At 45.5% G+C, this 15,543-nt stretch overlaps 1 protein-coding gene across 1 annotated transcript in view; it reads left to right on the top strand.

The window, feature by feature from the left end:
• AGPS (alkylglycerone phosphate synthase) overlaps positions 1–15,543 on the top strand; it is a 58,069-nt gene that overhangs the window by 24,288 nt on the left and 18,238 nt on the right. The window contains exons 9-14 of the mRNA XM_048484774.1: positions 376–501; positions 2,066–2,174; positions 6,783–6,910; positions 9,127–9,178; positions 12,222–12,298; positions 14,560–14,672. Coding sequence (XP_048340731.1) covers positions 376–501; positions 2,066–2,174; positions 6,783–6,910; positions 9,127–9,178; positions 12,222–12,298; positions 14,560–14,672 — 605 coding nt within the window. The remainder of the gene's footprint in view (positions 1–375; positions 502–2,065; positions 2,175–6,782; positions 6,911–9,126; positions 9,179–12,221; positions 12,299–14,559; positions 14,673–15,543) is intronic.

Raw genomic sequence — 15,543 nt, 5'->3', positions numbered from 1 at the left:
CTTAACAGCTGTGGTTTTTAATGCACGCTGCTAAGGCCAGTTCGCTTAGTTAATTCTTACTTTTCTTGGTCAGGGCCAACTTTATAGCCGTGCACACTGTACAGTATGATTTTTTTTTTTTGCAGTGGTGGCATTACCCAAAAATATTCCCCTGGGGATGGAAACGTTTGAAGAATGGATGGCATTCTTCTGTTTATTGTGCCCATGCTTCTATGTCTGCGGAGAAAAGTGGGTGGCAGACATGAATGTAAACTACTTGCTGGAAAACCCAGGCCTGTCTCCAGTTTCTGGAGGAGGAAAATCCTGCATCTGCAGAACCGTTCTGCAGTGGAACTTGAACCATCTCTGACAATAATGGATTGTTCTTTCCTTTAGCTGGCTGAAAGTGGTTACTGCACAGGCCACGAACCAGATTCCATGGAATTTAGTACTCTTGGAGGATGGGTGGCAACCCGGGCATCCGGCATGAAGAAAAACGTTTATGGAAACATTGAAGACCTGGTAAACGTCTTCCTCTTCTCCCCTTTCCTACCCAGCTTTCAGTAAACGATCTCATTCTGCCAAAACTGTGTTTTGATCTTGGTGTTGAGCCTTTTTATCATTGACGCTGAATCAGTGAGGGTTAGGGATGACCGTGCTGCCCAGCTGGCACTTCACATCAAGGACGTAGGTAAGGGGGGGTTTCCTTGGGTTCAAAACCCCCCCCATTACATGTCCGAAACTCCACCCCCCCATTTGTGAGTTTTTTTGTATTTTTTAGGGTTTGGGGGGTTTTGGCCTGCAGGGGGCGCAGTTTTTAGACTAGCAGCACCAAAATTTCAAGGATTTGTTGGGAGACTCTCCTGATGATTTTACCCAGGTTCGGTAATGTTTGGTTTAGTGGGTCCAAAGTTATGGACTCCCAAAAGGGGTGCCCCATCCCCCATTGTTTCCAATGGCAGCTAATAGAAGGAGGCTACACTTTTGAGGGTCCATAACTTTGGACCCCCTGAACCAAACTTCACCAAACCTGGGTGGTATCATTAGGAGAGTCTCCTAAAGATACCCTGAAAGATTGGTTCTGTTAGCTTAACAGTTGCACCCCTGACAGCAGGCACCCCCCCCCCCCCAAATTTCCCCAGATTCTCCTTTTAAATCCACCCCCTTTGGCATGGATTTAAAGGGAGAATGTGAGGTCCCCAGTTTAAACATTGAAAGTGATACTATTTCAGGATGGGGGAGAATCCACCACAAAACAGCATCACTTTCAATGTTGTTCTAACTGGGGACCCCAGATTCTCCCTTTAAGGTGGATTTAAAAGGAGAATCTGGGCTCCCTAGTTTAAACACCATTGAAAGTGATGCTGTTTGGGGGTGGATTCCAGCATCACAGTGGCCACCCATGGGGGAAGGGGGCAGATTTTGCACCGGAGGGGAGGGCAGAAGGAACTGCCGGCTGCGAGCCCAGCCAGTGGAGGGGGGCAGGGCAGGAGCAGGGGAGTCTGCTGTCCCCGGCCTCGGAGAGCTGCTTTTATAAGCACTGAGGCTGGGGCGGGGCTTGGGGAGGTGTGGTCATGTCCCTGGGGCGGGTGGGGGCGCGGCCCTGCCCCCGAACCCCCAATAAAAAATCTATACCTACGTCCCTGCTTCACATATTGTGACCCAAAGTAGAAGGTGACTTCAGGTAGAATTGTGGGAAGGAGCATTAATGTACGATTGAATAAAAATATTTTGGCTTAGATCCCATACTTTCCTTTCCGTTGTACTGTTCCCTGCTCTGTTGGAGCAGTAGTCCCCTGGGAACTGGAACCTATTCTTATCCTCCTACTCTGCTGCACAAAGTTTGAAGCCTTCTTTCAATCTAAGAAGGCATACTTTGACGCTAGTAGCTTTTCTGTGGGAGAAAGAGCCACGGATGTTTGGAGAAAGGCTCCTTGTAGTTTGGTTGGTTCCCCCCCCCCCCTCCCGTGTGACGTTCCAGATTCCTCCTTCTCCATACGCTACTTTGATATCAGCTACTTCTTGCCCAGTTGGTTTCATATACATATATATATATATTCTTCATTGTATATTATGCATTAAACAGGTCGTTCATATAAAAATGGTCACCCCAAGAGGCGTAATAGAAAAAAGCTGTCAAGGGCCGCGAATGTCAACTGGACCCGACATCCACCATTTCATGTTGGGATCTGAAGGTAATAAGCAAAATCCAATTGAATTGCAATGTCCGAAATCCTTGCTGCAATCTGTCGGGGTGGGTGGGTGGGCAGCAGGGCAAACAAAGGGATAGGCTTTGTACTGACTGCAGGTGATTGTTGTATAGATGTAACACAACGTGGCTATAGAAATAGCGCAACATGAAATCAGGGTGACAGGGCTCCTTGGTGTTAGGGCTACAGATCGTGTCTTCAAGCATGTTCTGACAGGGAGATGTTCTGTGATGTTGGCTTTCCAACTATGCATTGCTAGAGATGGTCCCTGTCCTTCTAAGGGAGCTGCTAGAATCCGACAAGAATAGACAGGGGCTCCACAGAGCAGACATTTGCTGCCTGCTTGTCTCTACTGCCCTTTCCCCCCATTTTGCTTGCCGTCAGTTGCCTTCCACAATCGCTCTCCCTCTGTGGTGCTTTCTGGAACACCCAAGAGGAACTGCGGCTGGCAGCCGAGTTCTTCCAACATCCCTAGTCTGCCTAGCACTGCTCTGCATTAAGGCCGTTCTATGGGAGCTGCGTGTGGAACTGTTTGTGCCGGAAGCAAAAACGAGCGAGCCGTGAGTGCAGTTTTTCTACAATGGCTCCCTTTAATTCGGAGTGCGCTTCAGGCAAAGCTTATTCTCCTTTCTGGCTTTAGGGTTGTTACAGCTACAGCTGGAAGGGTGAGTATAGCAAGGCTTTATTGTGTGCAGTTACTATATGGAGTAGTGTCTCCTTTGTGACCTTTAAACACCCATTAAGCTATTCAGGGGGAAAGAAAGAACTATCCCAGCCTTGTTTATCGGGTAGTGTTGTGTAAACTGCGCACTTCTAGGACAGCTGTATGGGTAGGCTCCTATCTGCCGCACTAGGGAGGCTGCGGGGTTCCTGAAGGTGGTTGTTGCTGCAGTAAAGAGTTACACAGAATTATAAAGTTAAGAAAGAGTTAATGTTTGGAGGAGAGGCAATCTGCGTCCTAGCGGCATCTGGGAATCTATTGGCCGTTGTTGAGATGGCTGCTGGAGTTAGGGCCTCCCGGCCCAAGTTGTGTGTACATGTAAAATAAAACCTCTTCAGCACCTTCGTATGTGACTGGGATCAGTTCTTCATAGAACCTGAAGTCATCTTCCTAGGTTACTATTGTAATAGTTACTTGCAGTTGGTAGCTGAGTCAAAGGTGAATATTTTTATTTTTACTGGATTTATATCCCACCCTATCCCCACAGCGCTAGGGCACAGGTGTTAAACTCGCGCCCCTCCAGATGGACTACAGTTCCCATCATCCCCTGCCAGGATGATGCTGGCAGGGGATGATGGGAACTGTAGTCCATAACATCTGGAGGGCCGTGAGTTTGACACCTGTGCGCTAGGGGATACACAGGCTGAAAATGTTCAGAAAATAAAATTAATTTTGATTGTTTTAACAAGGTATATAAATGGAGGTGTTAACACTTGATCCAGGCTATGGTAGGTAGCAGCCCCTTAATGCAGCCCGATTTCCATACGATGGAACAGACTAGTTTTTCTGCCCATGCTCTTCCCAGGGATCAGGAGACCTCTTTACACCCCCAACGTGCCTTTCTGCCCCTTAGCCTGCAGTCTCAAGAAATGTGAGCTGAAACCTCACTAAGCAGGAGCCATGCACAACACCACCCCTTTCCTCTCGTGGCTGGATGCAGTGCCTGCTCATGCAGTTGGGAGGAAAACTAGGTGGTTTCATCCAGAGCGGCAGGTCCCTATGCCCATGGACATTAGGCTTGATCCAAGGTCCATCACAAATGAGAAGCTTTTGGAGTCTGAACTGCTCAGTTTGAAGTCAAGGTTAGGAAGAAACGGTGCAAGTTCAGTCTTTGCATACACACAGACACAGTTTCTTTTGCAGAGCGGTTTGAAATCTAACTTCCTACATTGAAGCCAGCCTTTTTAGAACTGTTGAAGGCTTTCACGGCCGGATTCAACTGGTTGTTGTGGGTTTTCCGGGCTGTGTGCCTGTGGTCTGGTAGATCTTGTTCCTAACGTTTCACCTACATCTGTGGCTGGCATCTTCAGAGGTGTATCACAGAGAGAAGTCTGTTACACACTGTGTCTAGTCTAGACACAGTGTGTTAACAGACTAGACTAGACCAGACCCAGTGTGTAACAGACTTCTCTCTGTGATACACCTCTGAAGATGCCAGCCACAGATGTAGGTGAAACGTTAGGAACAAGATCTACTAGACCACAGGCACACAGCCTGGAAAACCCACAACAACCACTTTTTAGAACTCTTTTTAAGAATAAAAGGAAAAATTATGATAGAAGGTTTCTAACAGATTGATAGCTAGGCCAGCTAGGTGAGCATCAGTTGCTTGGAGCAGTGGCAGTCAATTTACGCTTATCTGTTCTCTCCTTCTCTGTAACTATATAAGCTAAAGGGCTCTTGCCTCTTTAGCTTGGACTTGCACCTTAGGGTATAAATCACTTTGGTGGATCCTGACCAGCTCAGATTTGTTGGCTTTTTGTTCATATTATAATAATATTTTATGATGTAAGACCTTTTTTCTTTTCATAGACCATTTTGGGTTCCTCCTTGGGGGAAGGGGGTACCACTTTTTCAAAAAACCTTAAATATATCTGAAATGTAAAATGTAAGTGGAGTTCAGACATCTCTTGAGCTGTAGCATATTCTGTTTTGATTTCCGTGAGACTCATTGGCTTCACTCAAGTCACACCAAACCGTGGCTTGTGCTAACTAGAAGAAGAGGAAGAAGAGTTGGATTTATATCCCCCCTTTCTCTCCTGTAGGAGACTCAAAGAACTTACAATCTCCTTGCCCTTCCCCCCTCACAACAAACACCCTGTGAGGTGGGTGGGGCTGAGAGAGCTCCGAAAAGCTGTGACTCGCCCAAGGTCACCCAGCTGGCGTGTGTGGGAGTGTACAGGCTAATCTGAATTCCTCAGATAAGCCTCCACAACTCAAGCGGCAGAGCTGGGAATCAAACCCGGTTCCTCCAGATCAGAGTGCACCTGCTCTTAGCCACTGCTCTTAGCCACTACGCCACTGCTGCTCCCTACAGTTTAATGTCCTGATCATGGTTTGAATGTCAGGCATTCTGCCAGATCTTTGTGTATGAACTATTTGGTCATCTTTTGATTACTCAGCATTCTAGCCCCTGATGCTTTGGCAACTGGAAGTGGAGCAACAGCCCTGTGGTTTAGCAGGTCAGCATTACACTGAGCTATAGCAAAGCTTCTGTAACTATGGCCCCTTCCGCACATGCAGAATAATGCACTTTCAATCCACTTTCACAAATGTTTGCAAGTGGATTTTGCTATACCGCATGGTAAAATCCAGCTGCAAAGTATATTTAAAGTGGATTAAAAGTGCATTATTCTGCATGTGCAGAAGGGGCCTTAGATCTTGTGTGGTAGCTGAACTGAGATAGTACGTTAGGCTTTTCCCCAGTGGTGACCTACATTAAATATCCAAACATGGGGTTGGATCCAGTGATCATTCGTGCAAGTAAAAAAGGAAGGAGGGAGCCTTCTTGGATTATCACGCCACACTTGGAATCATGAGGCCTGCATAGATAAAAGCCCTATGGGATATAGGGCAAATGGGCGGTCTTGAAAAAATATAATGGGATTCAACCCATATTCTTAGCAGAGCTGTCACAGGATAACTGTGTACCTCCATGAGCCCATCTGCCGCTCCCCTACAAAGTCTGGCATTCTTTTCATTTGTCGTTTTCCTGGAATCGTGCCTCTTTCTCACTTCATTGTAGAACTGGGCCTAACTGCTGCTTTTTAATCAGGTGTCCTTTCTGTTGGGACCCAGTTAAACGTGACTAGCACAAAGTTCCAGTCTCCCGCCCATGCAGCATCCCACTGAACTCTCTGAAGCTCCGCCCATGACATACCCTCGCTTATAGGATTCGAGGGGGGCGACAGAGCAAGAGGTCTAAAAGCTAAATCTGTGCATCCCGCCGACAGACTTCCTCCTCTGGCAGGCCAAAATGCTTTCCTAAGGAGCCACTTCTAGGAGACGGGGCTCTCAGAAACAGCGTGGCAGGCAAATTGAGACCCCTTCCACACGTGCAAAATAATGCACTTTCAATCTACTTTCACAATTGTTTGCAAGTGGATTTTGCTGTTCCGCACAGCTGCAAAGTGCATTGAAAGTGGATTGAAAGTGCATTATTCTGCATGTGCGGAAGGGGCCATAGTGCATGTAGTTGGAGAGGGAATCGGCACAAATCATTTTCTTTCAGTTAGTGGAAGTTTACCATAGGTTCTAAGGCAAACTATGACATTCTACAATTATGGTAGCTTGTAGTATAGTTACTTTGTACCTATAGTCATATTTGATCTTTGAAGTTTGGAGCGTTCCTGCAGTCAGAAGGGTAATTGTCACCTTTTGAAGAATATACATTATCAGTGTACAACTCTTTAGAGGTTCTAGAATGGGAAAGTGTTTTCTTTTTTAAAAAATGGACTAAACTCACAATTTTCAAAACTTGTTTAACATACGCGCTATCAAATATTCTGTATCTTCCATATGAAATCACAGTGCAATTTTGTCAGTCTTTTAACCACTGCAACCAAATAATGTTTGTCCTTTTTTTTATGAAGGAACCCTTGGAGTGGTAACAGAAGTCACAATAAAAATCCGACCAGTCCCTGAATACCAAAAGTATGGATCTGTCGTATTTCCAAACTTCGAAAGAGGGGTGGCCTGTTTAAGAGAAGTCGCAAAGCAGGTAGCGTATCTTTGATCTGAAAGTTGCATTTCAGTGATCTTTCTCAGAAGAAAATAGCAGTATCTGAATACTTTCACTAGAGGGCATGCTCCGGTCTGCCTACATTTTCTTTGTAGGGTTGAGAAATGGATTTAAAGGGGTAATATTCCACTCACGTTCTTAGAAATTTGATTATGCATTCTTCTGTTAGCTTAATGGGTTTTTGTAGCTTGTTTTCTAAGCTCATTTTTTTAAAGGCTGGTTATTATGCAGGAAGGAGAGTTCCAGGTTTGAATGCACTTTTTTGATAGTATAAGCAATTCTTACTTTCCTACTTGTGGGGCTGGAGCTAGCCCTTCGTTGAAAGTATTATACACCTTTGTTCCCGGAGTGTTTTTGTGTTATTCCTCTTCTCTCAGTGACCTCAGGCTGCAAGGAAGAGTACCGGTAGTAGATGGGGGCAGACTTGCCTTCAGGTTAGTGGGAAGGTCCTAGTGGCCCCGCTGGCTTGGGAGGAGGGGGAACTAGCAGCCAGCAACACGTTGAGCCAACTGGCCCCTACCCTGTTGATTCAGCTTACTCCCAAGGCTGTTTTGACATCCGTTCGATCCTGGAAGTAGATCAGTTGTTGACGTTTGTGTTTGGGTGTATCCCTATACTTTCTGCATAACTGGTAGGCAGGCGAAGCTTGATAAATATGCAGTGTAAATTCTGTGGACACGTTTTTCGAAATACGTTGACTCAGACCAGGTGCTTGACAAACTTAAACAGAGGGATTTAAAACCTCCTCCCTTCCTGTCAGTACTGTAATTAGTTATCCCTTGAGGATTCAGTGCCTGGCTCCTTTTGTGCTGATGAACTAATCAGAGTGGAACTTTCTTCACAAAAGTGCTGAATGTGTTTACACCCATGGGAAAGAATGTCGTTTAATCCTTTAACCCACGTTTCAGTGACCAGAGCAGTATCTCCTCTGTGTTTGTAACAATTTTTGTAACAGCCCTACATTTTGACTTGAATCCGCCTACGAGAAGTGTTGGGATGGTTGGCTGTGTTTTTATTACATTTAAAAATTCAATTATTTTCTCTGTTTTTTAAAGAACAGAATTATTTTTCTGGTTGTTTTTTTCCCCAAAAATGGAAACCTCGAATTGATAAAGGTGGACTGTAGACAAGGCATAGCTGTAAAACCTAAACACATGGAGGTGGGAATCCAACGTTTATTGTGAAGTCAGCCGATAGATTAGATATCCAGAGATGCATACAGTTTTGAAAGTGGTTTTCTAAAATGATTGTGGTTTATCACTTCCATTTATTAATGGCAGTCCATGTACTTCCAAAAATCTGTCACTGATAATCCGACACAATATGCAGGGCATGTGTCATATGCAGAGATGTTGGGGGGGGGGGGAATGGTGCCCAGAGCAACACCTACTCTGACTACCCCCTCCACCACCCCTGCGCCCCACTTACCTTAGATGGCGGGAGCCTGCTACGGGCTGCCCCTGGGCTGAAGGAGCAGCCAGGCGGGGCCGAGGGGAGGGCCCCCCCACGTGACCAGCTGGCATGCGCTTGGGGACATGTGACCCCCCATGTCCCCATGAGCGCTCCACCCCTGGTCATATGTTTAAACTGCCCATTCTCAAAGGCTGTCGATAAAAAATACATTATGAAAGATCACATTTTGACTGAATATATTGTAACAGTGGTGGCGAACCTATGGCACAGGTGCCAGAGGTGGCACTCAGAGCCCTCTCTGGGCACCCGATTCCCCCCCCCCCACATACACACACATCTAGGCTGGCCTGGTGCCTGTGCTCCAGGTGGCTGCTGCCTGGGGGGGGAGGGGCATAGGCGACAGAGATGCTAGAGAGGCACAGAGCGGAGAATGTGGGACTTGCTGGAGGCTACAGCAGGCTGCCCCCTGCTCAAGGGGGTTATTCAGGTTAAATTGCCGCGTTGGCACTTTGCGATAAATAAGTGGGTTTGGGGTTGCAATTTGGGCACTCGGTCTCGAAAAGGTTTCCCATCACTGTAATATAATGCGCCTGTTTACACACCATGTTTAGATTTCTTTAATCCATGCCTTCACTGAATGAGTCTTAAATGTACTTTTCTATTTGTATGAAAAAATTCTGTGTAGAAGTCGGCATTGAGGTGTTAGGGAGAATATATGGGGAGATTTCTCAGTAACGTTCTCTTAATTTAACTTCCGTTGATACACAATTTTGTCTGTTTAGAGATGTGCTCCTGCATCCATTCGCCTCATGGACAACGAACAGTTTCAATTCGGTAAGTTCTTACTTCTTATTTGATGTTTGTTTTTTCTGATCTTACGCCAGACGTGAACGGGTAAGATACTTTGACCGGGAGGGGCCAGTATGGACCTCCCTTAACTGTGGGGTAAGGGATTGAAGATGGGTGTTGCGTGAAACGAAAGTAACGTTCTGGGCAAAACATTCATCTTGATCGCATATATTCTCCCAACAAAAACAATTTCCATTTATCCCATCTTGACATATCCTTTTTAACTTCATTCCATGCCTTATAATGATACAATTCATATTTGACAAAGCAAACGCCCAGATATTTTACCATCTTTTCAATCTTAAAACCAGTTGCATTCATCAAATCTGTTTGATCTTACATGTTCACATTTTTGTTTTCATCCTTGTTTTCTGTGTATTGATCGTAAAACCCAATTCCATGCCGAATTCTTTCAGTTTGGTCATTAGTAATTCTGTTCCCTTCAAGGCATTTTCTGAAATAAATACCAGATCATCTGCAAAAACTCTTCACACCCGTAATCCTCTTACCGTGTCTTAGTTCTTGAAATACTGAGTAAAGACATAATATAAACATAGTACATAACCACTGTCTAATACCTAATGCCAATAAAGGTTATTGTGATTGTGTGACATAATATAAACAAGAGAGGGGACAAAGGGCAACTTTGTCATGGAAGCCATTGAAAGAAAGGATGATCAATTTTTAAAGTTTTGGGCTTGTTCAGTGGTTCTCAACCTTCCTAATGCTGCAACCCTTTAATACAGTTCCTCATGTTGTGGTGACCCCCAACCCTAACATTTATCCATTTTACAGATGGAGAACACTGATGCAGAGTCTTAGGTGACCCCTGTGAAAGGGTCGTTCGACCCCCAAAGGGGTCGCAACACCCAGGTTGAGAACTACTGGGCTAGTGCTTCTCAAGCATCAGGATCCCACACCAAGGCAGAGCCGTAGCGAGGGGGAACTGTGCCCGGGGTACATGTGTGCCTTACGTCCCTGCCATGCCCCCGCATTAGCGCACACCCGGTGCAAGACACCCCCCTTTTCCCCTGGGCGCTACGCCACTGCACCAAGGAAACCACTTTTGAAATTGTAGAGTCCTAACTTGTTAAGTCAGAAAAATGTGAAGTTCAGAGAAAAAAAGGAAAGTCCCACTAGCTCTTTGGATCCCAGCCTCTCTGCTCCAATGCAGAACAATGCACTAACTCAGCATTTTGGGTCAAGATTTTAAGGGGAAGGAGGAGGTAGTTGGCAGCTGGGTCTTGATTACATAGAAGAGTGAATACATGGCTGGTGTAATATCTGCCCCTCAGGTACAGAGAGAACAGTAAGTTTTATTTTCTGTCTCTTCCTCTGAAGCCAGCTGAAATAAAATTCAAAGGCATTTAAAGACACATAACCAGGACCGCAGCATTTACAGGGCCATTTCAAGTTAGAGTTGCATTCATTGACGTTTAGAAGGGCTGAACTTGACTGCAGACTGTGCTGTTAACTTGTTTGATCTCAATAAGAAATGCAAATGAAAAAGGAAGGAAATGAAATGAAAAGGTTCCCTGATTAAGGATGCTTCTAACGCCAATCGATTAGAGTCTGAAGGTGCCATTTTGCATAGGGAAGGGCAGCATTTTTGCAATATAAATGTTTACCAAAACTGCGTTGGTGTGGACCTGGTTAGAAAAAGATTCCCTTTCGCCTCTTCCAAGGTGGTGCCTACTAGGATACCCGTAGACAAGCATCCAAAAACTGTAGCTTGTTGCCCCTTCATTGCTAGTGATTTATTCCTACGCAGAGGAGTGCCTGTTTAATCAGTTAAAGCTCCTGCGAGTTCTGGTGTAAGATTTCTTAATTAGGTGACAGCCTTAGACACAAACAATTGAAAGCAGGCCAAAAACGAGGTGCCGTAAAATGTCAGCAGTTGCACTAGCCAGCTCCTGTAAAATCCATTTGGAATCCTTTTGGGAATGCAGAGTAGGCAGAGAGAATTAGGTGTTTGGCTCAAGACGGTCATGCCAATCTTTCATTTAGAGTTCTCGAGCTGGAAGTAGGAGCAATAAACAGGAAACTTCTGGCCTCGTCTCCAGCTGCATCAGCCTTGACATATGTTGGGTTTGTATCTGATTAGATTAGATCAGTGGTGAGGGGTACGGAAATTTCCTACTTCTCCCTCCTGCTGTAGCCCACTGATGTATGTCCCTTGTTTTGTTCCTGGACTTCAGGAGCAGCAAAGTGTGTGGTGTGGGGGGTCTACAGTATGAGCAATGCATCAGCATAAAGCACTTTCGTCCCCCGCCCCCCAAAAAGCCTTCTTTCTTTGGAAATGTGTAGACATTCCTTGATCAGACAGTGGGGGGGGGGGGAGTGGGGAATTAGAGGTGAGGAAAACTTTTCATTCTCCATCAGTCCTGTCAGTCAAAGCCAGCTGCTGTAGATTAAGTGAAAATTGTCCCCCAGTGTTTTCAGCAGGCCTGTGATCTTCTCTTCAGATCTGGCCTCCGGAGAAACCTCTCCTGGCAATTGCAGGGAGAAACGAGCTGTGCCAGTTGGCAATGCCTGTGGCATCACAAAGGAACTTCTTCTAAAAAGTGGCAGTGCAAAGGTGGCTACAAAAAAAATACAAGTGGAACTTTAAATAGCCAGCAGTGAAAGGGGGGGGGGCGGAGGGGGGCAGCCCACCTGTAGCATGGGGACTGGAACCTATCTTGGAACTGGAAGCAAAGATGCCTGTTGCATGGTGCGAAGCACAGGGTCTCCATGTGGAATAGATCTACGGCGACTCCTTTTTTGAATGCCTGCACACCCAGAAATTTAGTTTCATAGATATTCGTGTGTTTTCATATATGTACAAAGGTGTCTAGTTGGCCTCAAATCCCTTGCAACAGTGCCCACCATCTAGATTGGCGCAAGTGGGAGCACTTTTGACTGGAGTCCACAGAGAGGGCTCGGTGTTCTCACATGACGTTAATAGCAGCCTGTCTTGTTTTCAGGTTTTTGTTGTTGATATCCGCTGCTGTCTTACAAATTTTTCTTTTTCTACCCCCCTGCCAAGGACATGCTCTTAAACCACAGGTTGCTTCTATTTTTACATCGCTTTTGGATGGGTTGAAAAAATTCTACATCACAAAGGTATTTAACGTTTAGTCTCGTTATTTTATCTGTGCTGTTCGGTGTGTATCCTCACAGTGCTTACCCTGATGGAATTCATTCATGGTTTTTTTTAAAAAAAATGAGGATTAGAATGTCTCTCTCAGTGCAAAAAGCAAAGAGGTGAGGGAAAAGCATATTCCAGATGTGATGCATTTGCCAGCTGTGCTTAAAGAATTTCACAGGGTAGGGAAGGAGAGACTAGAATTTCTGTTGCCGGGTGGAAAGTCATATATCTGTCTGAGCAGGATCTCCTTGGCCATGGAAGGGATTCTATAGGATTGCCAGATTCACTTGTTGATTTAAGCTGAGATGTAGGGAGGCAAAGAGACCACCCAAGTCTAGAACTTTGGTCATGCCCCATAGAACCCCATGGGCGTAGAACTGTCTTAAAAGGTTCTGAGAACGTGAATCTCATTTCTTCATCCCCCCTAATTGTAGTAGCAGCTGCAGAACCCTTGAAACTATTTCATTGCATCCACTGACTCTTGGAATCCTGTAGCGATGTATAAAGTAAAATGGTGGCAGTCTTTAGCTTGATGGTTGTATGCAGCACTGCAGTTAAGAGGTTTCTCAATGTGAATTGTAGGCTTGCATTCCTGACCTCTTCTTACTTAGAATGTCCCCAGGCGTACCATTTGATGATTGGAAAATGCCTAAAGATTCACATTAAGAGAAATTGGTATATAGGGTGGAAAATATTTTTGAATGTGATGGTCCTTTTTCAGGGGGAGGACTTAATATTTGACCCCTTCAAAGCTCAGGCTCAACCTAGATATGATTTGATGCCTGTGACCTAATTTGCTTTCTTCGCAGCTACACAGCAGCGATGAGGAACTTTCTCCCCCAAAAAACTCAGGGCCAGATTTGGATTGATCCCATAGCAGCGAGAAAGAAGAGGTGTTAGCTTTCTACCCCATGCAACACCCCTCGGGGGTTTTGTTCTCTTTCACATGCAGCACTGCAGTAGGGCAAATGTCCCTCCCCCAGGCCATTTCAGCTCAGGAAAGCAGCATTCTGGAGATAGGCCGAGGTATTGCCTCCTGTGGGTCCTGTCATAATCTGGACCAGACCCCGCATTTCTCAGGGAAGGAAGTTTCCTACAGCTGAAAACATCACAATTTTCAGTTGGTTTTTGTATCATGTTTTTCTCTCCTGTAAGGAGTCTCAAAGCAGCTTAAAATGACTTTCCTTCCCCCCACCCCCACCCCACAACAAGCATGTTGTGAGGTAGTTGGGGCTGAGAGAGTTTGAAGAGAACTGTGACTAGCCCAGGGTCACCCGGCAGGTTTCACTTGAAGAAGTGGGGGATCAAACCTGGTCCTCAGAGCTCACGTGAAGGAGAAGGGAATCAAACCCGGTCCTCCAAATTAGACTGCCACTCTTAGCCACTATACTTAAGGAGTTCTACAAGGATTTTTAAAATCAATATTATAGGGGATAATAAAGGCAGTGAAGCAACTAAAATGCTAACATTTTTTGGGCATCAAATCACAGCTGACTTATGTCGACCGCTCTTGAGATTTTCAAGGGAAGAGACATTCAGAGGTAGTTTGCCACTGCTGGCCTTTGCATACCAACCCTGCACTCCCTTGGTGGTCTCCAGAGGTGGGATCCAGCAGGTTCTCACAGGTTCCCGAGAGAAGGTTACTAATTATTTGTGTATGTCAAGAGGGGGTTACTAATTGGTGATTTTGCCACGTGATTTTTGCCTTAGTTACGCCCCTCCTCTCAGCAGTAGCGCGCAGAACTTGAAGCAGTCTAGCAGGAGGTGCACCGTCGTGCGTGGCAGCCTGCGCCTGCGTGCATTCGTTTCCCGCCCAAGGACCGGCGCAGCGGCTGCTTCCTTGCCACAGCCCCGCCCAGGAATGCCCTGCCCCCATCGTGCCCCGCCCAGCCCCATTGGCGCTACGCCACAGTTTGAATCCCACCACCATGGGAACCTGTTACTAAAATTTTTGGATCCCACCACTGGTGGTCTCCCATCCAGCTACTAACCCGGGCTGACCCTGCTTAGCTTCCGAGAGCAGGCTAGCCTGTCCCGCCCCTCAGGGCAATCCAAGTCACGGCCACCTCAAACGCCCTTGAAATCTGCCACTAGTAACATCAAACAAAAGTATGGTGGAAATGAACATATTGTTGTATTTTTGTATCACTTAGAGGAAGATTAAATGGGGGGGGGGGAATGGTATTTTGCTCTGCACGTCACTTGTGTGTAACAAAGCTGCCCCCTCTTTCCGCAGTTTAAAGGCTTTGATCCCAACATATTATGTGTTGCTACCTTGCTTTTTGAGGGCAGCAGAGAGAAGGTCCTTCAGCACGAAAAGCAAGTTTATGATATCGCTGCAAAATTTGGGTATGACCTAAGAGTTTTGCCTTCTAATGCTTAAAATTTGGGGGGAAAGGTTTGAAATCTTTGTATGGTTAGGAATGGAAATTGCTCTTTTATTAAAGTCATGGGGTTTTCAGTGATATAGAACTGTTTCAGAAAGTCAGCGTGAAGCCTTAGAAAGGAGTAGAAAATGTCAGTGTCTGATGGGTCAGAATGCAGCTGACAAGATGAAACCAATAGTAACTTCCATTTGCTTTTTTTGTGTGTACATTTTTGCCAGCGTCTGCAATCAGAAGAAAATATATTTCCCCCCTCATACTGTAATACCTTAAAATATTATTTATGCCCCACCTTCCCATTGTAGCATTGTTGGCTAATAGCCATTAAAACGCTATGAAATGTACAATAGAAGTAAATGCCTAAATCAAGAGTCAAGTTATGGCTATTGAGAAGCCGTTCCTTGTTTTCCTGCAACTCAGGCAAGTCACTTTTGTGACATTAAACAAACTGATCCCTAACCCACCGAGGGAAATCCGTATTTTAAGGTTGAAGGGATAATACTGTGTGTTATTGATCAGAGCTGCAACGGGAGCAAGCCTGTTTTTAGATGGAAATTGCCTTTAATCAGCAGAGCTTGATTGATTATCTGTACCCCACCTCCTGTCACTGATTGCTCTGTGCCGTTACAAAGAAACAGAAAACATTTCACTTCAATAACAAACTGAGTAATGATAGTGCGGTTTGCGTCCATGTGGCTTGATTGATTGCGGGGGCTGATCAATGAAACCACCAGGTGAAAACATTGCCCGGGCCACGGCTTCATTTCCCACTTAAACAAATTATTTGTCAAGTAACTGTTGCTGTATTGGTGGTTTGCTTCATTGCAAATGAATAG

The sequence above is a fragment of the Sphaerodactylus townsendi genome, linkage group LG02 (genome assembly GCF_021028975.2).
Source record: "Sphaerodactylus townsendi isolate TG3544 linkage group LG02, MPM_Stown_v2.3, whole genome shotgun sequence".
Taxonomy (NCBI): domain Eukaryota; kingdom Metazoa; phylum Chordata; class Lepidosauria; order Squamata; family Sphaerodactylidae; genus Sphaerodactylus; species Sphaerodactylus townsendi.
This window is presented reverse-complemented; position numbering and strand designations above follow the sequence as displayed.